The sequence below is a fragment of the Misgurnus anguillicaudatus genome, chromosome 20 (assembly GCF_027580225.2).
Source record: "Misgurnus anguillicaudatus chromosome 20, ASM2758022v2, whole genome shotgun sequence".
Classification (NCBI taxonomy): domain Eukaryota; kingdom Metazoa; phylum Chordata; class Actinopteri; order Cypriniformes; family Cobitidae; genus Misgurnus; species Misgurnus anguillicaudatus.
In genome coordinates this window covers 24,151,968-24,177,500 of record NC_073356.2, presented here as the reverse complement: position 1 = coordinate 24,177,500, position 25,533 = coordinate 24,151,968, and the positions used below count along the sequence as shown (strand labels likewise).

The following is a 25,533-nucleotide window of genomic DNA, read 5'->3' as shown; positions in this document are numbered from 1 at the left end:
AGTATGTCCACTGATTCCTTCGTACAAACACTTTGACGTCGGATGAGAAGGTGAACACGGCAACAAAAGAGAAGGTGACCGTTAGCTGAACGGTCAGGACCAAAAACACCTTAGAACAGAAAAAAAAAAAAATTTTGACACACTGTATTGTGACATACTATTTTATAAACATTTTGAAAGACTGTTACACTGCTCTGTTTAGTGGAAAATAAAGTTGTTGTTGTGTATACAATACAGTCTGTTATCATTCCATTACCTTTCTAATGAAGGCCTGTCGGATACTCTTATCTTCCCAGTTCGAGCTGGAAAACTCATCATTACCATAGTAAGAGGGAGGCACATCTCCACCATGGTATCCAGGGCTTTCAATAGATGCTGCCAACACACACACATACAAATTATCATAAACTGTGATGATTAAAATGTAAAATATGTTGCACAGTACAACTACAGTATAGAAACCGCATAACATTTCAATGCATTTTTTTAACAGCGATTAACCAATGTAGACTAAGCTGTACGGTACATTTATTTAAAGGTGCCGTGTGTACATTTTAGCGGCATCTAGTGGTGAGGTTGTGAATTGCAACCAACGGCTCAGTACACTGCTCACCCCTCACTTTTGAAACTCATAGAGAAGCTACGTTAGCCGCCACCGAAAAAAACATGTCATCGTCGGAGACAACTTAGTAAAAAAAGTTTGTACGTTCAGGGCTTCTGTAGAAACATGGCGGCACAAAATGGCGACTTCCACGTAAGGGACCCTCGGTGTATGTAGATAAAAAGTCTAATTTTAAGGTAATAAAAACATAATGACTAATTATAAAAAGGTCTTTCTAAACCCCTAATGATATATTTTTTTATATTATTTTGCATTTCTGTCAAGAGATCTTTCTAAAAATTACACACTGCACCTTTAATAAAATAAAAAACTGATATTAAGGGAAACCTAAAAGACAGACTCAATTTATAGGTTTGAAAAGAAAATCATAGCCTTGACTAGGAAAGACATGCTAATTGTTATAACAGGGATTGAGAATGAGGTAAGAACGAACAAATTATACATTTTCACAGTGACTTATGTTAAAGTACTTTGCCTTGCATAACACCCATACGGACCAGGAACTACTGACTAAACACAATTATTTCCCCTAAAAAGATCTGCTGCTTACACCACTAGGACACCACTATGTACTCATCATTGAATCATTTCATCGAATCTTATTAGTTATTAAAAAACCAAACAGAAAATGTCCATCCATAAGAAGCTCTTATATTACAACTTATAATGTTGTAGCAGTACTTACCATTTGGATCTGCAACAAAGCCAGGTCCCTGTCCGGGCCCCTGCTGGTAAGGACCCTGTGGGTACTGCCCCTGTGGGTACTGCCCCTGAGGGAAGGGACCCTGTGCGTATGGCATCTGTGGATAGGGTGCCTGCGGGTATGGTCCTGGAGCAAACGCAGGTGCCGCGGGTTGGCCGTATGCAGGCTGACCGTAGCCAGTCTGATCATAGGGGGCAGGTTGCCCGTAAGGAGGCGCCACTGGACCCTGGCTGTAATTGGGTGGGGGCATACCAAATGCATCGGTTTTGGGCGGCCCGTAGACATTGTTGTGAAGGGGGTTGCTTTCCCCCATCACAGGAAAGACCGGCTTATCCTGAGACATGTCTCCTTCCCTTACTATAAATCTATTGGAGAAGAAATAAGAAAGATGTGTGTTAGAATAGCATATTATGTACAGCAGTGATGGGCTATAACGTATAACGTAATATTGTGCATGTGCACAAGTAATAATCAACTTCTAAATGCCTTCACTTCCACACAGTACAGCATTTAAAGTATATCATAGCCTAAATATTACAATACAAATAACTTCTAGTGTACCTAAACCACTTTTCAAATGGAAAGCATGTTTTGAGCAGCTTATAGCATTTAAAGCTACAACTTCCAAGTATATTTCTACACACAGACAGACAGACGACAGAAAGGACTAGAGATGCTAGTCCAAACAAATATATAGTCAGCTGAGAGACAATAAATGTCTCAGATTTCACTCTATGAATCCACTGCAGGAAAGCTTTCAATGATCTGATCAAAACAACTTCCAACAGAACCAATGGTCAATGAACAATCAGGCTTTGTTTACTCAGTGATTCAGTTTAGTCAACTGACTAGTGGTACATTTCAAAACAAAAAGGACAGTCAGACATCTATGGTGTGGCACTGTAGAACCAAAAGTCAATTTAGGGATAAATCCAACTGTTCGTGCAATCATTTCTAACAGTTAATGTATTTAGGCACTATTTATCACTACACTTCTTACTAGCTGGAGAGAAGAGATCAGAGGTTTGACACCATGGTTTTCAAAACAAGTAATATTATCCGCCTAATTCCAGTATGTTTAATTTTACCTCAGCAGAAAGGGTTTCCCACAGGCTGACATTTGTGTCTGGCCTGATACAATATTGCAAATGAAAAATAAGGCTCAATGAGGAGGCGACAAATACTGACAAGCAGAGCTTTATATCTATGATAGATTAGTTTTGGAAAGCCTTTAACCAATTACAATCTAATCTCATCTTCTTTAGAAAGTCTCAGGTTATTTGTAGCTAAAACTTACTTAAAATCAAATGTCAAAACATTTACTCTCAGGGCAAACACGTTTGAAATGAGGAATCCTATTCGTGTTGATGAATGGGATCCCTTTGAAAAAGTAAAACAATATAACATTGATTTAAAGGATTAGTCCATTTTCTTAAAAGAAAAATCCAGATAATTTACTCACCACCATGTCACCCAAAATGTTGATGTCTTTCTTTGTTCAGTCGAGAAGAAATTATGTTTTTGAGGAAAACATTGCAGGATTTTTCTAATTTTAATGGACTTTAATAGAGCCCAACATTTAATACTTAACTCAACACCTAAAGGCGGAGTCCATGATGTTTGAAAAACGCGTTGGAAAAGGAGACGGGCCGACTACCAAAACACACTTATAGCCAATCAAATCAAATCAAATGCCGGGTTGCGTATGTGTGGGGCGGGTCTATCAACAGAAGGTCCAGATTCTATTGGGGTAGGGGCGTGGTTGTTTAGGTGAATTAAAATATCAACATTGGCTTTCAAACATCATGGACTCCGCCTTTAACAGTTTTTTTTCAAAGGACTATAAACAAGTTTCAAAGGACTATAAACAATCCCAAACGAGGCATAAGGGTCTTATCTAGCGAAACGATTGTCATTTTTGACAAGAAAAATAACAAATATACACTTTTAAAGCACAACTTCTCGTCTTGTAGATCCGGTCGTGTTGCGCCAGCTGACCCCACGCAATACGTCATGACGTCAAGAGGTCACAGAGGACGAACGCGAAACTCCGCCCCAGTGTTTACAAGTGTGGAGAAAGAGTACCGTTCCTACGTTGTTGTATGTCAACTGATACTAAGGAATGTCTTTGTGTCAGTTTATTGTTTAAAATGGTCCGCAAATGTGCGTTTTATATATGTAACACGTGACCTCCCTACGTCACTGCATTTACGTTAGGTCGCGCTGGACCGGACCTAGACGAAAAGTTGTGGTTTTAAAGTACATATTTTTTTATTTTTCTTGTCAAAAATGACAATCGTTTTGCTAGATAAGACCCTTATGCCTCGTTTGGGATTGTTTATAGTCCTTTGAAACTCCGTTGAAAAAAAAACTGTTAAGTGTTAAGTATTAAATGTTGGGCTCTATTAAAGTCCATTAAAATGAGAAAAATCCTGCAATGTTTTCCTCAAAAAACATAATTTCTTCTCAACTGAACAAAGAAAGACATCAACATTTTGGATGACATGGTGGTGAGTAAATTATCTGGATTTTTCTTTTAAGAAAATGGACTAATCCTTTAAGGGTGTATTTACAGCTTGTTGCATAAACCATGTGTTTGTCAGCTGACAACTGAACTTCAGTCAGACATGAACATGAAGGATGAGGGACAAGTCCAATGACATTAAATCATTGTGGTTATGTTGTTCATAGGGCTGGGCGATTTGTCCCCATAAAAAATCTGTGAAAATCTGTGATTTTTTATAAAAAAAACTTGATTTACGATTCGATTCGATTTTTTTCCCCCGCCCCCATTTAAAACAAAATAATTGCAAACTGTATATATTTTTAAAATATATATTTATTATATTTGCATCAACATAAACATTGGGAAGGAAGATTTGGCGAATGCAAAATGTAACTGCGCTATACTGCAGAGGGGGAGAAAAAAAGTTAAAAATCGATTTTTTAAAAAAAAAATGAATCGATTTAACCTACAAACTCGATTTTAAAATCAAATCGATTTTTCCCAGCCCTAGTTGTTCATCACTGTGAAATTTCCTGAGCTATGACTATAGCAATATAGTTGTACTTGTATCTAAACATTTCGCTTTTTTATCACAGGAAGGCATTTTATTTTATTCCTGACTGTAGTGTCAAACTTTGACTGGTGTTGTTAATGTTTATGTCAATTTTGGTCAATTTTTTTCTTGCTTTATCAGTACATGGCGAATATATCTACATTATTTTGAAGAGAATTAATGATTTATGTTAGTATAGGAATAAAATTAGGGGTGTCACAATTAATCGATTGTGTGATGCATCGCGATGCGTGGGTGGACAATTCTGCATCGATGCAGTAATAACCCATAATCGATTATAGCCTGCTGACGTCATTCGTCGCGTACAGGTATGTGGCGGTAGAAAAAATGGCGGAGGGTTGTGAGACACTAGTGATAAAAAATGCACCAGGTATCTTAAAAGCCAATGTCTGGGGGCTCATTTCGGCTTCTATGAACATGCTGGTAAGCACGAACTGGACAAGACACACACTGTGTGTAAAGCCTGCCATGCACAAATAAAAAATGTATAGGCAATACAACTAATTTAAGAAACCACGTTAACCGTTTTCACCCCGAGCTGCTAAAGGATGCAAGTGTTGATAATGCTTTAATTGACAGTTTCCTTTTAAGTAGTATACTTTAGTATACTTCTTGAAGAAAACAAAATAAAAAGGAGTTTACATACTGTATCTGACTTCTTACATTCATCAATATAAATGTAGCAATGTGCAGTAATAAAAAAAGGATGCAATGCATCGTGATGCATCATGATGCATCATAACATCGAATTGGATCGAATCTTTAACTTAATAATCGGAATCGAATCGAATCGAGGAACCAGTGAAGATTCACACCTCTAAAAAAAATACACATTTAAAACTAATAGACGATTTGAAATTTGACACTGTGACAAATCAGATGTAAAACAGCCTTCGTTCAAAGAACAAACTTGTCATAATTGATTGATTTTAGTTTTGTGAATGGTTACCAATGGATGGAAATTGTTTAGGATTAGGGAACCATACAATGGATTAAGCAAGTGACATTTTGCTACACCTGATATGTAAACCAAGGTATTCTGAGAAGGGAGTACTGCCATTTTGAGCCAAGTAAAACATCCCACAGGTTATTCAAAGCACACTTCTCATAGGATAAGTAAACAGGGTTACAGAAATATTAAGCGTCAATACAAATACATAGGATGAGCAAATCAATCAAGATTTGCTTGCCTTCTCCACTAATGTTCTAATTCCCTACACAACAATTGGGCTAAACTGTGATCAAAAGCCATAGCACACAAACAAATGCATTTTGGCAGCAACAAAGGTTTTGACAATCTAAAGGTATTACGCATATTATCACTGTTTATGTAATCAACATTCAATTTTAGCAATAGAAAAAGAGATGAAGGGGATTCAAACAGAGCACCAAAAGGTGACAATAGCACAACTTTGATTCTGCATCAAATGGTTAAGCTTTTGACTGTAATACTAAAGGTGTGTCAAAGTTTTGTTTAAAGAGCACATGCAACTGCATTGCAGATGTCAAAATGCTGTCACTGCAATTCATACATGTCACCTTATAAAGTGTGGCCCATACTTTTTTGAGATTTGAGTTTTTTTCCCATAAAATCATGCATATACTGTAAAAAATAACCTTCAGTCAAAAAAAAAAATTTCTTAAGTTTTACTTAAACCTCTCATCAAAAAAAAACATGTAAAGTTGTGTGCACACTACCAGCGACTGGCCCTAAACAGACGAACTGCAGACAATGGCTGCTTCTCAATTCCAAGAACGCAAAAAACGGACTTGCATTCTCGTAAAGACTAGTCTTGCCAGGCGACCTCGGAAGAACAAACTCAAAAGGTCGCGAGAACACAAAACGCACTTGTGAAAATTGAGATGTGTGCGATCTTTCTGTTGGTCACCTGACCTCCCCAGATTTCAGCGCGCAAGTCTGCACTCTATGCATCCTCGATATCAAGAATGCATATTTTCATGCGTCCTCTGTACTTGTGTTCTTGAGAATTGGAATTGAACTTCGACTTGATGACGTAGAGCGAGAACACAAGGACTCAAGATCACTGAAGAACGCATATTGAGAAACAGCCAATGACATTTCATCCTGTGGTGGCTACCATAGCTTTTCCATGTTTCGAAAGAGAGGGGTGAGCGGTGGACTTAAAGGTCCCGTTTTTTTTTGTTTGTTTTTGAAGTTTTGATTGTGTTTATAGCGCGCAATATAACGTGTTCAAGTTTCACGTGTAAAAAAAACACATTGTTTTCCACACAATTTACTTGTCTCTATAGCACTGTTTTCATTGTCCTAAAAACAAGCTTGGGAAATGAGCTCTTCCTTGTTCTATGAAGTCCCACCTTCAGAAATATGTAACGAGTTCTGATTGTGTCGTTTGTTTAGTGTGTTGTGATTCGACAGCAGCTTAGCTTGGCCAGAGCCGTTTGAGCTTAGCTGGCGACAGACGTATTCCTGTGGGTGAAGTTTAGTCAAAAACTCCAATATTGACATCTTTCAATCGGGAAATAGAGGGTTGTAGTCCAAACCAGCCGTTCGCTGTAGGCTTTGAAAGGGGAATAAATCGTCTGGCAGTGAACTTTGAGCTTTATCATTTGCAGGTATTATTTATGCTCTAACAGCAACATTGCACACTAACTAAAGTTTGAAAAAAAAAGGATCAGGATCAAAGGATCAGCAATTTGCAATCTCAACACTACATGATGCTACTAAAATCTAACATAAATCCAACATTTTATTTTTTGTGCATTGATATCTTTAATATTGACTGAGTAAGTCAATCTCAAAGATTAAAATCAGTGACCGAAATCAAACTTTGATGCTCCTAATCTCATAATTAGATTATAAGACTTCAGCCTGGATTTTACAGACAGGGTCACAAATACGCATCTCTAAATATAGATGCATGGATAAATTGTGTTTGAAGTTAAAATCTGTCCCACCTGAAACCAAACAATTTCAGTGACAATTTTGATTTCTTTGTAGGCCTCACAAAGTTCCAGTAAATGTGTATATAAACGGTTTGCGTGCGCGGCCCCTTTAAGCCCGTGCGCGTCCTGAAGTGACTTGTGAATGTGAGAGGAGCTGTGAGGAAGCGCTACGAGCCGTTTTAAGTTCAAGTGTGTGCGTACATCAAAGAAAGTGAGTAATTCATAATAAAAATATACTCCAGAGCATGTTTATGTCACAGTTCTGCACGATATCACTGTTATGTGATTTAAATTTGAGTTAAGCTTGTTAATCGAGTGTTAATTTTAATTTATGCGCGATCATCCGTGCATCTCCCGCCATATCGAGTTTATTGTTTGATTTATATCGCTATTTTGTTAAGTTTTAACATTACGTTAGTTGCTGTTTATATTAGCAAGTGTATTTGTATTGCATACAGTTGTAATATGAAGATTTAATGGTGCAGTGTGTAGTTTTTAGAAAGATCTTCTGACAGAAATGCAAAATATACATATTATCAAGGGTGTATAAAGACCTTTCATAATGAACCGTTATATGTTTATTACATTAAAATGAGACGCTTTTATCTACATGCATGAGGGTCCCCTTTCATGGAAGTCGCCATTTTGTGCCGCCCGCCATGTTTCTACAGAAGCCCAAACGTTTTTACTAAGTTGTCTCCGACAATGACATCAGTGTTTCCCATACATTGGTTTATCTGTGGCGGGCCGCCACAAATAGATTTTTCATGATTCCCATTTACATTTTAATTTTACTATTTAAAATGTCTTAAAGAAATAGTCTACTCATTTTCAATATTAAAATATGTAATTATTGGGAGTACTTCGACTCGCCTGAAAAGTCCGCTCCCCTTCTCACTCTCATAATGGTAGAGGCAGGGTGTTACTGCGCCGAGTCGAAGTACTCCCAAAAGTGCTATTACGCCATAAAATATAGTTCCTCTTTTAAATCCACTTAGAAAAGCGCTACGTTTTATTTTGTACCCCCAAACTTGCTCGTATAACTACTCGTCTTAAATAGGAAAAACGTTGATGTGTTTGGTCACTTCTAACTTTATCTCTGATTGGTACCATTGAATGAATGGGGCTAAGCTAAATGCTATCGAAGCGTCGCAGCACGCTCCAGCGCTTACGTGCACGCACACAGATGATAGAGGGATGTTTCAACAATTCTTAGTTAAGGTAATAACATATTTTAATATTGAAAATGAGTAGACTATTCCTTTAATTCATTGTAGCGAGCGCTCAGCGCGCCTCCCTCTCTCTCTCGTTGCTTGCAGCGCCTCAACAGCGCGTGCCTCCTCCCCTCTCTCACGTGACGTGCGGCGCCAGCGCACCTCTCTCAAATAACACTGAAAAGTATTTTAACTCTGCGTACTTTGTTTTGCGCGTAAACGTCAACGGTCACAGATGTTACTGACAGAGAGGACAGCTGATCGAGTTCATCATGAGTGACTTAACAAAAGGTTAGCATTAGTGTTTACCACACATACCCGTTCTGGTGTGAGTCTGCGTCCGAGCTCTCTCCCTACCTATGATGCGGTATGCCCATGCACGTGTTCTGTAGAAACAGCAACCGTGTATTTTCTCATATTTCTGAATTTGCAACAAATTGTCTGCGCTATACGGGATATACAACAAAACTACAACTCGTATTTAAAATAAGAGCAACATCAGTACAGCCTCAATGTAAATGTATGATAATTTTGTCAGATGAGGGTGCGTTTTAAGCAGTAGTTAAAGAAAGAGCTGATTGGATTAAACAAGGAGTTACTGGGTCGTTACTGGGTTGTGTTTAGTCACTATTTTATAGACAACAGAACAAAGTATATGTAAAAATAGCATTCAGTTGTGTTAAAATGCAATATAATGTGACAGATCACAGAGTAAAACACGACGCAATGACGTCACACTAGATGCCGCTAAAATTTACACACTGCACCTTTAAGTTAAGCATTTATATAAGTATATGCAGATTTGATATTCTACAGTTATTACTTCACGCCCATATAGTTAATGCTACTGTGTGACTCGGGATAAAGTGTACCTATCCAACAGTCCTTAAGTCAGTTTAATTTTCCAATCCAACATGTGTTCATATAAAAAAAGTTAATATCATGATGAATATTTTAGCTATTCTGTAATCTCTGGAACCATGTTGAACTATGCCACACAGCAAAATTATCCATCAGATTTAATGAGATGACCCTTTATTTCTCCAAAGCATTTTCCACATGGAAGATACAAATTCCAGTAAAAAAATTCACCACTATATTCTTTCCATGTGAATGAAGAAGACTTTGCCATTAAACTGTACTGCCTCAATCTTGGTTAATCATTCCCATAATGTGGAGAAATAAGCTTTTCCACTAAACTGAATAGAACAAACAATAAAAAATGCATTAACAGTGGATTTTATATTACTGGGAGTCTGATAATAAGCTCATTTGAGTACCTAACGCTCTGTATTAGCTAAAGGGCCTACATTGTACTTCCATGCATGCATGAGCATGTAACAGCTAACAAAACAATCAATGCACAGGAAGTCACACAAATCACACAAGGCTAAGGACTGAAAATCTGAACATACATTTGCAGCTGTCTGTCGACTGAATGACATACTTTAGCATTACCTCGGTATCACAGGTCTAGGGCATTTTATAAAACGAAAACACTGCTGCTCTTCATTCACAAGACAGCAGAAGTGTGGTTCACCAGCCTTTCATACGACATGTGTGTTTTACAATTTGTAGGCCCTAACAGATGCACAATGCACAAATGTTTTAAGAAGACCTGGGAAATGTATGTAGGCATTGAGCTGCATAAAATGCTGAGAGGGACAAAAAAGGATGATGAGTAAAGCTGAATGTTGTCCAGTAAGAGAAGTAGGTGGTGACTTGGCACATAGTGAGAATATCCACTTTGTGCATAAATGGGATTAAGTTTATCATATATTAAAATGCAATATATAAAATATATATTATTTAAATCGAATAGCCTAGATATTGGTCTATTATAAAGCATATTCATTTGATATCCCCCCGTTAACAAAGCTTAAAAGCACATGACAGTATAGTGGAATTGTCAACAAAACGCAACGTCACGCAGCACCATTACATATTTGGCACATTCAGGATGCAGGTTTGTTTGCTTTGTCTGCGTTTTATCAAACATGCCGCAGGTTTAAACGTTACTGACTAGTATAAACAAATTAAACGACGACAGACTTGTTAAACAGCTGGTCAGCCTTTTCCTGACTCGACTCCAACTACTGTCAGTGTACCTAATGCCAAAGGTTTAGAACAATACTTTCGAAAGATCGATATCGATGATGTCAATATTATCAACCACAACACAAACTCAATGAAAGAAACAACTTAACAAGCCATCTGGGACACTATATATTCCAACATAACCACCCTTTCATCCAGGAATGCATGTCTTGTTCAAATATGTCAATTCTGTGTATAAACAATTCGTTTCCGAAAATTAAATGCAACCAGGAGGTTAATCTGTATATCAAGTAGGTTAAGTATATAGCGGTTAATCTGATGCTGGGGCGGCCCGCTGCGCATGTCGTTAACGTAAAACGACCTCACCGTTTAACATATTAAATTTTTAATGTAGCCGTTTACACGGATAAAAAAATAAAACTATAGGACTGTATGTGGATATATCGTTAGTTGTAAATATGTAGAGGGGCTTTGGCGCACCAGGCACCATGACACGAGCGCCATGTCCATCCACCTGCGTTATCTAACAATGTTTGCTTCGAAATTAACCCCTGGAAAGAAAACTAGTCAGACTTACCCCTTAACTTAGACGTCGCACAGCAAAATACAGCCCTTTTGTATTAAAATAGCAGAGAAAACGGTGTTTGGTGGTTTGTATTGTCGACGGTTGCGGTATCCCTTGTGTGCTCTCTTGTCTCTCTCTGGATCAGATTGCCCCGCCCACCGACACTATGTAACATCAGCCCCGCCCACCGACACAGTGTAGGTCTGTAGCTGTAGGAGCTCGAGTGCGTTACGTTAAAAAAAAAAAAAAATCATGTGATGTCGGGGAAATTCTTTGATTTTTTTTAAAGAAAGTACGCGAATAAAGATACTTACATAATTGGTAGAATGTACTTATGTAACAAATAAAAACATGAATGTAATGTAGCGAATTTAATGTTACAGAAATTGTATAACGTTACTATTCTATTTATCATGTGTTTCTAGTGTACCCAGCAGAAATGTGCAAGCATAAGCAAGGACTTTGGTACCATGTAGGCTAAAATGAATGAAAACAAGTGTTCTTGCGTTGAATTCCCTAAAGGTAGTTACACAATAAAGGAGATTTGTATAATGTGGTTTTTCAATGGTTTGCATTATTCAAATAATCTAAACAAAACAACTACGAACACGAAACTGATGAACAGAAATGAGCCCAATAGTTAAATGTAATAAAAGTTATCAGTCAAAATATTAATAGTGTTTTATTTTAAATACCCTTTTATTCCAAGATTGTTCAACGCAAAATATACAGTCATTTAAGTTTCAATAGTTCCGGCTATTAAGATAAGAAAACACAATCACACATGTGCATAGATATTCTCTCCATGCAAATTTAATAAATGATGTCACCACATATTTACAGTACAGATAAGCAGCTGATAAGCATCTATACAGTTTACAACCATGCCATTGGCAGCAGGATTTTTACAATGGCATAGACTTCACAGCATGTGATGACTGTATAGTTATCTTGCCATATGAAATGTGTTGAATGTAGATAGAATCACACCTGCTTCATGAATTCTCTCTTACTAATCACACATTTTACAACTAGTGGCAATTCTTAAGAAGACTGTCCAGTCCAGTCTTGCTGATAGTCCCATACGCCTGAGAGTAACTTCCTAGTTTGGCACGAGGATCTCCAGTAGCAGAAACATTTGAATTACTCTGGAACACCTTCTTGCTAAACCTCGGAGGATGCTTGGCTTCACGTGACTGCGAATTGGACCTTTGGTTCTGAAAAGATGATTAACAAAATCAAAATGAAAGAAATAAATATGACTCATTCCAGATCCATCTAGATAATATAATCATATAATGAACAGTAAAACGTGGACTGAAACAGATGGCGTAAGAACTGACGTGTCAAAAACTGAGGGGGGGGTTCAATATGGTACTGCTTCTGTTCTGTGACATATTCAGACATAAACAGTGGGTTAGGTTGACAGAAATGTGTTTCTAGTAAACGAGAATGAGTCACATGGGTTGTATGCAAACTTGACACATTTGTGGCAAAACAAACATTTACATTAGGAGCGACTTACAATGCATTTGAAAAAAAATATTTTGGTAATCAAACCTCTCATTTTTAGCATTGCAAGTACCACATAAAAAAATATAGATTAAAACTGTGACCTCTATCAGATTGTGTATAAAACACTTATAGCATCTACATGCTCACCAGACGAGCAGAGGTGACACAAAGGCCAGAGGAAACCGTGGGCTCGTCTTTGCGAAGCAGGGGATTATTTTGTGGTTGTGCTAAGGTGAGAGAGAAAGAGCTTGTGCGTGCCACAGGGGCAGATCGTCCCCGTTGTTCTCCACCCTGATGGAAAATAGAAACATTTAAAGGCATATGTTGAGACTGGGCAATCCCTTATATATAAAATCACTTTTTTTAAAAAATCCCCATCTTTAACAGATCTTTCACACATTTTAAAGGTGCAGTGTGTAAATTTTAGCGGCATCTAGTGGTGAGGTTGCGAATTGCAACCAATGGCTTAATCCACTGCTCACCCCTCACTTTTAAAACACATAGAAAAGCTACAGTAGCCCCCAACAGATAAACATGTCATTGTTGGAGACAACTTAGTAAAAAAAAATGGTACGTTAAGGGCTTCTGTAAAAAAAATGGCGGCTCAAAATGGCGACTTCCATGTAAGGGGACCCTCTGTGTATGTAGATAAAAAGGTCTCGTTCTAAGTTAATAAACACATAACGGTTCATTATGAAAGGGGTTTATACACCCCTGATAATATAGTTTTGTATATTATTTTGCATTTTTGTCAAGAGATCCTTCTAAAAATTACACACTGCACCTTTAACACACATATCTAAAATATATGGCAGGAGAGATTGTTAGACCTACCACAAAGCCATTAGCAGCACCTGTAGGTAGTACACTACCAATTTCTGGATTTCTCTTCATGATACGGTTAAGATGAGCTAGTCCTGTAAGATGGTGGGGCGGTTTGACTAAACAATCTAAAAAACAATAAAAAAATGAAACAAGCATTTCAATGACACAAAAAATTGTAAGCTATTTACTATTGTGCTGGGTGTACAAGTGTAACTATACAGCAGTTTTTATTCAGAACTCACTAGGCGCATGTGTAATGGGGTTATAGGTGGTTTTGACCGCACTGGGGCTCACAGCTGGACCGTTGTTTTCAGCTGATGAGTTTATTTGCTCAGGCCTACTGAGAGGTTTTGCAACAAGTGATCCAGTTTCATTATGGCTCTTCTTATCTTTTGGAGATTTCCTTTCGTGATGTTCATCTTCACCATGTTTACTTTCTCTGTGAACGCCAGCTCCGGTTTCATTGCTTTTGTCCATTCCACTATCTTCACTTACTTCTTTTGTCTTTTGTTTGAAATGAGGTTGTTTATGGATTTGCCGACTAACCCTTTTCTCCAGGATCATCTTTTAGAAGAAAAATAAAGAGGAAAGGCATTTTAGGTTTATTGTTGTTAAAAAGCTTTCATAACTAAATATTTGTGCTTAGTCTGTATGACAATTCAATGTTACAAACATTTCCCCTTTTCAAAGGAAGCACAGCTTTGTCACAATGACACAGCACATTTGTTAACACAGCACAGAAATCCACTTGATTGTTTGCATGATGACATTATTAAGGACTGTATAAAATTGTAAAGATATGAAAGTAACAAGTGGAAAGTTTCTGCCAACCTCATAAAGTTTGTTTCTATACTGAGTAACAGAGAGCTGGATGTCATCATCGACTGGCAAAATGACATCATAGTCCAAACTAGGTTCTCTGGCTGGGTTGTGAAATCTAGCATGGGACAGTAAAAAATGATATTTTTATTACTTCAGCTTTTTTATTTCATAGTTATAAAACTCATGCAATCTGTTCATATGTTAAAGTCACAATGAAACGGAAGTAGCAATTGTCTTGAGTGAAAGGCTTCTGAAATTAGAAGAAAAGATAGGACAGGACTTAAAGGTGCAGTGTGTAAATTTTAGCGACATCTAGTGGTGAGGTTGTGAATTGCAACCAATGGCTCAGTCCACTGCTCACCTTTTGCTTTAAAAAAAACACACATAGAAAAGCTACGGTAGCCGCCACCGGACAAACATGTTATCCTTGGAGACAACTTAGTAGAAAAGTTTGTCTGTTAAGGGCTTCTGTAGAAACATGGCTGCACAAAATGGCGGCTTCTATGTAAGGGGACCAGGGGCGTTGCTAGACATAAAGCTCTACTGGGGCACAGGCCCCCCATTTTTTTTTTTACTTTTTCTTGAAAGCCTGCAGTGTGCAAGACACAATTTCCTTTGCTTAACCCACCATTCCAACATTGCAACGAGTACTAGGAAAGACAAACATTTATTTAAGTATCATCTTCATATAAACATATATACAACATTATTAAAGGAATATTCCATTCTCTCAAAAGAAAAATCCAGATAATCTACTCACCACCATGTCATCCAAAATATTGGTGTCTTTCTTTGTTCAGTCCAGAAGAAATTGTGTTTTTTGAAGAAAACATTGCGGGGTTTTTCTAGTTTTGATGGACTTTAATAGAACCCAACATTTAATGCTTGGCTCAACACGTAGCGGTTTTTTTCAACGGAGTTTCAAAGGACTATAAACAATCCCAAACGAGGCATAAGGGTCTTATCTAGCGAAACGATTGTCATTTTTTACAAGAAAAATAACAAATATATACTTTTGGACCACAATTTTTCGTCAAGGTCCGGTCCAGCCCGATCTAACGTAAATGCGTAGTGACGTAGGGAGGTCACGTTTACATATATAAAACGCACATTTGCGGACCATTTTAAACAATAAACTGCCACAAAGATATTAATTAGTATCAGTTGACATACAACAACGTAGGAACGGTCCTCTTTCTCAACACATATAAACACTGGGGCGGAGTTTCGCAATCGTCCTCTGTGACCTCTTGACGTGATGACGTATTGCGGTGACGTAGTGGGGTCAGCTGGCGCATCACGACCGGATCTACACGACAAGAAGTTGTGCTTTAAAAGTGTATATTTGTTATTTTTATTGTCAAAAATGACAATTGTTTCGCTAGATAAGACCCTTATGCCTCGTTTGGGATTGTTTATAGTCCTTTGCAACTCCGTTGAAAAAAACTGTTAAGTGTTGAATTAAGTATTAAATGTTGGGTTCTATTAAAGTCCAATAAAATTAAAAAAATTCTGCAATGTTTTCTTCAAAAAACATAATTTCTTCTCGACTGAACAAAGAAAGACATCAACATTTTGGATGAGATGGTGGTGAGTAAATTATCTGGATTTTTCTTTTAAGAAAATGGACTAATCCTTTAACATGTTTAAAGGCATAAAATGTTTTGAAATAATGACAGAAGAGAAAATATTTTTATGCACCTTTGCATTTTACACAAGGATTAATAACGTCTTTTTTATTTTTAAGAATGTTTTCATTTTATGACTGCTACTAAAAAAATCTATCTTTGTTACTGCTAACTGTTTATGTAATGACCTAGAGCTAGTGAACTAAATATTAATGTCATATCTGAAAATACAGAACACTATAACACAGTTTTTGTTGTATGTGAACAATGCAATTTTATAGACTATTGACAGAGGTTTTCCTGAGATTTTTCCTCTAATGTTCGAGCCCTAACAGGGTAAGATGTTATGTGTCTTTACTCCCTTAAACTCATCATCTCTCATTTTTGCTTCCCTTTTCCTGCTTTGCACAAACATTTCTGATGTCCATCACATGCGTCAATGATCGGGTGAAAATAAGATTTTCATTATTATTTATAAACTTAAAATAAACCAACTCAATCGCGTGTACTTTGTATGCGGCTGCGCACGGCAAAACAGTCGCGCACGGACATGAATGGGTGCGCGGACGCGGACATGAATTGAGGCGTGCGCGATTCAGTGCGACTGCTGCGTCGCTTTTTCAAACGTGAATTGGGTACTACATTGCATATAGATCCGTTTTGCCGCGATTGTCTTTGTAAAGGAATATAATAGTTAACTGCTAAAATGTAAACTTGAGATTTACACAGGGGCACAAAAGATTTACACTGGGGCACGTGCCCCAGTAAAAGGGGTCTAGCGACGCCCCTGAAGGGGACCCTCTGTGTATGGAGATAAAACGTCTCATTCTAAGGCAATAAACACATAACAGTTCATTATGAAAGGTCTTTATACATCCCTGATAATTTAGTTTTGTATATTATTTTGCATTTCTGTCAAGAGATCCTTCTAAAAATTACACACTGCACCTTTAAATTCGAGAATTGAGAATTGATTGGATCGTTGGAAGTTGGGTCATGTTGCTATTTGCTAATTGTTGCAATCTTTTCCTTGGCCCTGCCCTCGTGACAAAGCGTTTTTGATTAAAGATTATGAGGGCACATGAATTTTTCAAAAATAATGAAGCTCACATAAGTAATTTGTAAAAAAAAAAAAAATACCACAAGATTAAAAAAAATTAACCCTTTTTTTATTTTATTGTGAGTTTAAAGGGACATTCCACTTTAAAAAAAATATATACTCATTTTCCAGCTCCCCTAGAGTTAAACATTTGATTTTTACAGTTTTGGAATCCATTCAGACGATCTTCGGGTCTGGCGGTACCACTTTTAGCATAGCTTAGCGCAATCCATTGAATCTGATTACAGTAAACAGCATTTGCATTGTGTAATATGTACTGACGGAAAATGTAAGGCTTGGTTTTATTCATCAGGAGTTGACTGGATGGCTTAAATAATACAACAATTAAATGCAGACATCCCACCTCTCCCAGACGTTCCGGGAGTCTCCCGCATCATGATAACAGCTCAATGATGCTCGCAAATTGTGTAAAATATCCCAGAAATTAACTATTTTGAGTTTTTTTTTTTGGAATATTATTCTTTACAAAGTCTGAGGAGACTAACAAAGCATCTCTCTCCTGTAGTGTAATGACAGAGTGTCCAAAAAAACAGGAAAACATTACATTAATTACATTGTTAGTAAATTAAAGTGCACCCCTGCCTAACGGGGGTGTTTTTAGTTTTTAGGTGTCATTCATTCATTAGGTGTTATTTGTTTCAATAGCATAGCTGACTAGCTGTTAATAGAGCTACCAAGTCATAATGCAACATAACTTATTACATTAATTTTTTATTTATATAACATATCATTTATCATTTTCTGTGGGGGTTAAGGGGTCGGTGACCTACATCCCTAAATTTAGTTTTTGCAGGGTGGTAAGTCTGTACAGTAAATGGCACAGCTATGTAAACGATTTGCTATATGCTCAACAAAAGTACTGTAGGTGGTAATACTGGAGAAAAACATTCTGCAAAGCATTTAATTAAATGATTGGAAAGCTAAGATACCAGGACTATATACACCACAACCCCCAATGGGTCTATTACAAGTTAATGGAAACAGATAAGGCCGACCTTAGACTCACTTTGACACATAAGGGTGCTGCAGAGCTTCATCTGCACTGAGTCTTTTGTCTGGATTAAAAACCAGCAGCCGCTGCACTAAATCAAGAGCATCAGGTGGTACTGATGGCTGCAGCATTTCACTGAATGGCACCTGTGGTCTAAACACATCAAATACATACATTTTCATATACGTATTCATATCAATTTTAATTTAAAGTAAAAAATATATATATCATACCTGAGCAGCATTCTCTGAATCACAGAAGCCCCATATTCTGATTTGATTGCCAAAACATCTACATAAATTACACACAGTTTAGCCACAGTTTTAGTTTAACCTTTGCCTTAATTCATAATAGTGATAAACTCACCCTCTGTAGATGGATGTGGAATGGCAAACATGATTTTCTCGATCTGATTAATCGTTGAAGTCCCGGGGAAGAGCGGTTTGCCCAGAAGCATCTCTCCCAGGATGCAGCCTATGCTCCACATGTCCACACCTTTCGTATACCTGCCAGATATAGAGGACTCTTATGTGACACCCAGATTCAAGGTCAATTTAAAATGATTCTTTCTTGTATATATTTATTAAAATAAAACATTTTGTGGACCATTTACCTAGTGGATCCCAGAAGAATTTCAGGGGCTCTGTACCATCGTGTTGCTACATACTCTGTCAATGCAGGGTTCACAGCATCTTCTTGCATCTGATAAAGTGATCTTGCTAAGCCAAAGTCACACAGCTTTACAAAGCAGTCAGAGTCTAGTAATATGTTGGATGGCTATAAGAAATACAAAAATATAAGTCATTGAAACCTGGACCAGTCTTCACTACTCTTGTAAGTAAAATGATATAGCGGCGGTTTCATGGACAGGGCTTATCCTAATCCAACTAAAATGCAAGTTTGAGCTGCTTTAATTTAAAAACACCTTTGTCCTGATTAATTTTTACATATATATCGGTGACATTGTTTTGTCTCAAGATGCACACCTGTAGTGTTTTTTGTAAGGTATGTTTGTTAAAACTTCTTAAATGACCTAATATAAGGCCTGGTCCAGGATTAGCCTAAACCCTGTCCAGGAAACCGCCCCATAATGTAATACCTTTTGGTCTCTATGTATGACGTTGCCCGAATGAAGGTATTTTGTTGCTTTAAGAAGCTGGTACATTATATACCGCTTATGAATGTCTTTCAATATACTTCCTTTCTTTATTACTCCATGTAGATCTGTGTCTAAAAGGAAAAAAAACATTCACTAATTTCTCAAATCTGTATGACCCTCTGTAAAACACAAAATGAGATCCTAGGCTATTCATTTATTCATTTTTATTGTAGAAAATTGTGACTGTGGTTGTCAGTATTTGTGTTGCTTCATGGAGGAAAGTCATGAGTAAGGGAGAATAAATAATGTAAATAATATCACCTACTTTACTTCTTTATTGCCACTATAAAAATATCTTATTATACTTGTATACACCATATACACTCACATAAAGGATTATTAGGAACACCATACTAATACTGTGTTTGACCCCCTTTTGCCTTCAGAACTGCCTTAATTCTACATGGCGCATTGATTCAACAAAATGCTGAAAGCATTCTTGAGAAATGTTGGCCCATATTGGTAGGATACCAACTTGCAGTTGATGGAGATTTGTGGTATGCACATCCAGGGCACGAAGCTCCTGTTCCACCACATCCCAAAGATGCTCTATTGGGTTGAGATCTGGTGACTGTGGGGGCCATTTTAGTACAGTGAACTCATTGTCATGTTCAAGAAACCAATTTGAAATTATTTGATCTTTGTGACATGGTGCATTATCCTGCTGGAAGTAGCCATCAGAGGATGGGTACATGGTGGTCATAAAGGGATGGACATGGTCAGAAACAATGCTCAGGTAGGCCGTGGCATTTAAACGATGCCCAATTGGCACTATGGGGCCAAAAGTGTGCCAAAAAAACATCCCCCACACCATTGCAATAATGAGAAATTGAACAGGTGTTCCTAATAATCCTTTAGGTAAGTGTACTGTGCATAGATTTTAAGTACATTAAAGAAATATGGCAAACAGTGTTATGACTATTTAATTATGTGTGTATTAATCTGTAGAGATGACACAACTGATTTCTTACCCATGTATTCAAACACAAGGTAAATATCTTTGTCGTTTTGGGCTCTGATGACATTCAGTAATTTGATAATGTTAGGATGTTCCCCAAACTCCTGTAAACAAAGTTAAAAGATTTTTTGTTAAAGATCAAATGATAACACAGATCTGCAAAACACAAATGTCCTTTTTAAGTGAAAATGAATTGAAAATGAAACCAATGGACGTAACCCAGAAATAATCTGAATCAAAGGATAAAAAGCTTACCTGAAGGAACATAATTTCTCTGAATGTTCTCTGTGAGAAAACAACAATTTAAAGTAGAGAAATGTGAATCTGAAAGATGTTTTCTTAAACAATATTTGATTTAGTTTTTATTTACATGATTACCTTTAGCATAATACCTAAAACGGTGCTAATAGTATATTGTATAAATCCTCTTGCCATTCTATCAGTCTTTTTTCTTTGTCTCTAACCTGAGCATCTGTTCGATTTCTAAACGCATCAAAGATTTTCTTCACAGCAACTGTCTCTCCAGATTTTCGGTCCACAGCCTTCCAGACAATTCCATATGCCTGTGTGAAATGGAAAAGTAATGAAATGATAGCTTGCTGAAAGAAAACACACCATGTACTATACAACATAATGACCAGTCATCAATGAAGGGTTGCCATGAAACCTTAATTTAAATCTGTAGTGGTTCCTTTTCACTGCAGTTTCCAGCTATTTACTGACAGGTGGGATCAAGTGGAGTTAAGAGGAAACAGGACGTTCTTAAGCTATAAATAATCTGGAGGGTACCTTTCCTATTTTTGGAAAACATTCTTAATGTGAGCTTTTATTTTAGTTTTGTCTTCAAGTATATTATCTGTTGTATTGAGCCCATGAGGAAAATTACATGGTCTAAGTCAGAAGTATACAGTATTATTCAGTTTAAATATTACAACTGAGCAAACACATGACCCAGCTAGTTATAACCTGGTTTATATAAGGCAATAGACAGTCAGCAAGCAACTTACCCCTTTTCCAAGTCTTCTTTTGATCTCATATTTTAAGGTGATGTGTTCTTCCACTTCCGTGATGTTCATCCTGTATTTTTTTTACCACTTCAGAGAAATCTTATTAAGTTTTTACTCATTGCATAAATAATAAGCTTGATTACAACACAAACTGAAGTTGCAGATTTTCTAAAGCAAAACAAAATCCTACGAAGTCTCTTGAGCTTTCCCTACGAGAGAACAAAAATAGAAACCTATTACGAATTAACGTTAAATATTGACCACGAAAACATACGTAGCTGCATACTTTCTATGCCCAACTAGATTTTTCATACAGTGTTGTGTATAACTTCAAATGTTTGCATTAATGATAACGGCAGTTGTTTATAAAGAATCGCTGGACTGCCGTAAAGTTACGCATCACTTCGTTTTGTCATTGTTTGTCGCCATGGAGACGCAACTATGCGCATGAGGACGCGGTCTCTTAAAGGAGCCGCATGTTTTTCTAATGCTCTCTTAATGCGTTAGTAAGTAACAAAAAGTACGTTTCCCTCAGTTTATACTTGCTAGACATTACAAAGCACCTTTTGTGTTCTTCAATATCCTTTCCTGTAATACAATTCAGCTATTATTCTATAACGGTGTACTTGTATACTTGACCGTCACGTCTGCTTTAGTGTCCACGAGAAGGTTTTTACTCACAATCAATCTTTTCATGAAAATGTAGCTTATTTCATCAGTGATTAACTTTTATAATTCATAAAACCTGTGGATTAACACTGCAAGAGTAAAGTTGAAGTCACATACACAAGGGCAATTAATTCTTGAAAGTTAATATGTGATTTATTTAAAAACTATTGTATTTACAATGGTCATTTAATAAATATGACTTATAATCATACACCACACCAAAGAAAGAATACACTAAGTTCTGAATCACGCTCTCTGTTATAAAAGTTAAGTTTACAACCAACAGTTTTGAGAGTACTGTATATAAATGAGCGTAATCTAATTTTCTATCTTAAAGAAAAAAATGTGAAGCTGGGGCAGAGATATTATTATTTATTTACATTTATTCAAAAATTTAGTATCAAATCTCTTTCTGTAATATGATACTATGATTACTCCATAAAATCAACTAATATTTTTATTATCAACATGTATTAGAAGCCAGAATTCCCTACTTCTATAGAATATACTAAATATACTTAAATGTATACACTTCTCTAGAATATACCTTGCTATGTGTCAGCCTAATGATCAGGTCATTTTACAGAATGCAGCTACAAAATAAAATACAGGCATTGTCATACAAACCCATTTAGTAGACTCTCTTTAAAAAGAAAACAAACATTGGAACAATACAAAGCTAATTGTACTCGGGCATGATCATGTCTTTGCTTTATATATATATATAGAGTAACCCATTAGAATGCAGGGTCTCCATATTGAAAACAAGAACTTCACATTCAAGAAGAAATTGCTCAAATAGGGACAGTGAAACACAGAGGTTTGATTAAAAGGGGAAAGTTTGTGAATAAGAGTCCAAGAGATTAAGGAGTGTTTAGGAGGAGTGTAAGAATCGATTAAAGGCGTTGTAGGCAGATTCCAGATCAAACAGCATCTGGCGAACCTGGGAGTCGTCCAGTTCATCAGATGCCGACATGCTGCTTAGTGTTGTTAACCTGTGAGGAAGAACCAACATGACAACACAGTTCAAGTTCGCTCTGATCTCTCTCGCTTACACAAAACCAAAGCAGCATCAGGCTTTATTGTGTCTTCTTTACACAGAATTTCAAAAAGTCAACTCAACTATGTAAAGAGAAAACTGTGCTCCTTAGCTCAGTGGTACAGCATTGCATTAGCAGGTGTGAACCCAGGGAACACATATACTGATAAAAATGTATACCTTGTAATACACTGTAAGTCACTTTGAATAAAAGCATCTTCCAAGTGCATAAATGTAAATGCTTACCAGAGGCTAACTTTGTCTTTGGCCTCTGAATCTGGGGGCATGTTGCTCATTCTATTCATGGTCTCCATCAGCTCTCTCAGGTCAGGCTGGATCTATATAAAACAAACAATACATTATAGATAATTAGGTGTGACTAAGAAGTATTTAAGCTAAAGTGTCTGAACCCAAACTGTAAAATGAATACCTCATCCATGGCACGAATCTCTAGTCGAAGTTTGTCCATCACTGTGATAAAAAGCTAAATGGGCAAAAGCATATGCATTAAATAAGGCATATTACAGGGGCAGAGCTTGGCAGTTAGTATTAATGTTAGGGCTCTCTTGATTTTAGCTCGGCTTTATACTATGAACCACTGTTTACTATTCTGCTGTGAAGCACTGTGACTAATTACTCATGGCATATGCATATGGATTTTTAAACGAAACAAATAAATCTACTTAATTAAACTCTTGGAACAAAAATATTTTGAGCTTAATCTATAAATGCTGGTGATTTCTGGCATTAACCAAAGCAACGCTAGTCATATTAAATTACATAAAACCACTGTATTGAAAAGTACATACAGATACTATGTCTGCAATGCAACGATTCAGGTTGCCTTTGTCATCCTTGATGGTGATTGGCCGATCCTCTTTAATCCTCTCCATGGCGAGCGGGCAGTCAAGCTGCCATGAACACAGAAGGTGGAAAATATTAAAGAGCAATAGCATACTAACAAAACAAGCTAATAATTTCAGACTGAGGATTCCTCAATACAATGCATCGGCCCAATAAATTACAAAAGAGACGTTACAAATCACATCATTGTTTAAAAAATATATATAAGCAAAGTTGTACTCTGTATTTCCGACAGAAGTCATCGATGGAGCCAACATCGGATCCTTGGACCTGTTTGAAAGCAGCCTTGTACTGGACAAGCAATCTTGAGCAAGCTCCAGTGTATCTGCAGAAATATTGTAAATATTAGTTTTGAAAAGACCCCAAACGTACAAAGTCACACTATTTAATACAAAATAAAGAAAGTAACTAACTCATTAGGAGTCACACAGTCTTTGATGTACGCTTTCTCCAGAGCTTGGAGCGTCTTCACCACAGCAAATAACTCTGCCATGTTGTCATACCTTTGAAAATAAAGTAAACGCACATATCAATTGCAATATGACAACATTATCACTGTTCTGTACTGCCTTTTAGGTGACATAAATGAAGCAGACAAACTACCGGGCTCTGAACTAAGATATCGGTCACCACAATCCTGAATACAAATCACAATGTCTAATACGATGTTTTGTTGACAACTTACTTTTCTCTTTCTCTGGCATTTTTGTACAATTTTACTTCCTGTGGAAGACACAGAGATCATTCAAAGAAGATTAATGACAGAAATTTGTGATTATTCATTATCACACAACTACTTGCAGTTAAAGTGAAACAAATTTACCTCATACAGTTCTGGCTTGTTGGCAGGTGCTAAGAAAAAAAATTGTAAGTTATACAGTTGTAAGATGAAGAATAAGTTTGAAATAAATAGTTAGTAAATAGTTTAAACATTCATGATTTTATCAGGTTGTCTCACTTACCCCCACCCATCACACCAGTGGCTGGTATTCCATGAAACATGATTTATCTAAAAAAAAAGAATAATAAATATTGAAGAACCAGTCAATTACTATTAGTGATAAATGATATACAGTGGCTATATAACAAAACCTACTGAGTTGCCTATTCATGTCACATTTTGGGTAACGTTACTGCTTACTGTGTTTTTAAACTGGCTAAGGAAATGCAATTCAAACATGTTAACTGTTAATTGATAGAAAACACATGAGACTTATTAACTTTTAGAAATATATTAAACTGCTTGTCGTAATCCTGTCTAGACAAATGTCGAGTCTTAAATCGCGTATATAATACAACATCTAGTTGGCCTTTGTTTTGTTTACAGACACATACATAGCGATATTAGCATGGCTAAGTTAGCTATCTAAGATTAGCTTTAAGTGTACACGAGACGTTGATGTCTCTGATTCATTGACACCCTTTTCAGTCCACAACTTTATTACAAAAGATTTATATAAAACATATAACGTGTTTTAAGCAAAAATACACAGACATGAGAGAATTCACTCACCCTTATATTGACGTCACCCGCTGATGAAAGCTGACGTCGCCGGTTGATTTCGTCACATCCTATTTTCTCCTTCACTCTCCGTCTCCTGTCTTTTGTTTAGAGAAGAAATAATAAACATGCAAAAATAAATACACAGCTGGGATACTTTTTAAACGCAACCCCGGAAATAATATAAACCATTGTTTATTAAATTTAAATCGGAAGAAATCTGAATTATGTAGTCGAGTTTCATAGTAAGGGTTGCCAAGGATAAGCA

At 36.8% G+C, this 25,533-nt stretch overlaps 3 protein-coding genes across 3 annotated transcripts in view; all 3 read right to left on the bottom strand.

The window, feature by feature from the left end:
- Nucleotides 1–11,340, bottom strand: part of grinaa (glutamate receptor, ionotropic, N-methyl D-aspartate-associated protein 1a (glutamate binding)) — a 15,683-nt gene extending 4,343 nt beyond the window's left edge. Inside the window, exons 1-4 of the mRNA XM_055220069.2 lie at nucleotides 11,180–11,340; nucleotides 1,308–1,690; nucleotides 257–375; nucleotides 1–109 (exon numbers count right to left, since the gene is read on the bottom strand). The exon at nucleotides 1–109 is cut by the window's left edge and continues 92 nt beyond it. Of these exons, the coding sequence (XP_055076044.2) occupies nucleotides 1–109; nucleotides 257–375; nucleotides 1,308–1,668 (589 nt within the window). The 5' untranslated portion in view covers nucleotides 1,669–1,690; nucleotides 11,180–11,340. The remainder of the gene's footprint in view (nucleotides 110–256; nucleotides 376–1,307; nucleotides 1,691–11,179) is intronic.
- Nucleotides 11,341–11,957: 617 nt separating this feature from the next.
- Nucleotides 11,958–21,625, bottom strand: mapk15 (mitogen-activated protein kinase 15). Its single transcript, XM_055220068.2, has 14 exons — nucleotides 21,193–21,625; nucleotides 20,650–20,748; nucleotides 20,441–20,470; nucleotides 20,199–20,289; nucleotides 19,168–19,298; nucleotides 18,682–18,845; nucleotides 18,435–18,574; nucleotides 18,302–18,359; nucleotides 18,084–18,221; nucleotides 14,339–14,444; nucleotides 13,750–14,071; nucleotides 13,517–13,632; nucleotides 12,830–12,973; nucleotides 11,958–12,384 (listed from the first exon to the last, which is right to left on the bottom strand). The coding sequence occupies exons 1-14, from the start codon at nucleotides 21,259–21,261 to the stop codon at nucleotides 12,199–12,201; spliced, it is 1,794 nt and encodes a 597-aa protein (XP_055076043.2). The 5' UTR covers nucleotides 21,262–21,625; the 3' UTR covers nucleotides 11,958–12,198.
- Nucleotides 21,626–21,992: 367 nt separating this feature from the next.
- vps28 (VPS28 subunit of ESCRT-I) lies at nucleotides 21,993–25,324 on the bottom strand. Its single transcript, XM_055219994.2, has 10 exons — nucleotides 25,278–25,324; nucleotides 24,727–24,773; nucleotides 24,588–24,616; nucleotides 24,450–24,487; nucleotides 24,178–24,267; nucleotides 23,984–24,089; nucleotides 23,710–23,811; nucleotides 23,331–23,384; nucleotides 23,147–23,238; nucleotides 21,993–22,856 (listed from the first exon to the last, which is right to left on the bottom strand). Exons 2-10 carry the CDS (start codon nucleotides 24,764–24,766, stop codon nucleotides 22,736–22,738), a joined length of 672 nt encoding a protein of 223 aa, XP_055075969.1. The 5' UTR covers nucleotides 24,767–24,773; nucleotides 25,278–25,324; the 3' UTR covers nucleotides 21,993–22,735.
- Between the last annotated feature and the right edge of the window lie 209 nt (nucleotides 25,325–25,533).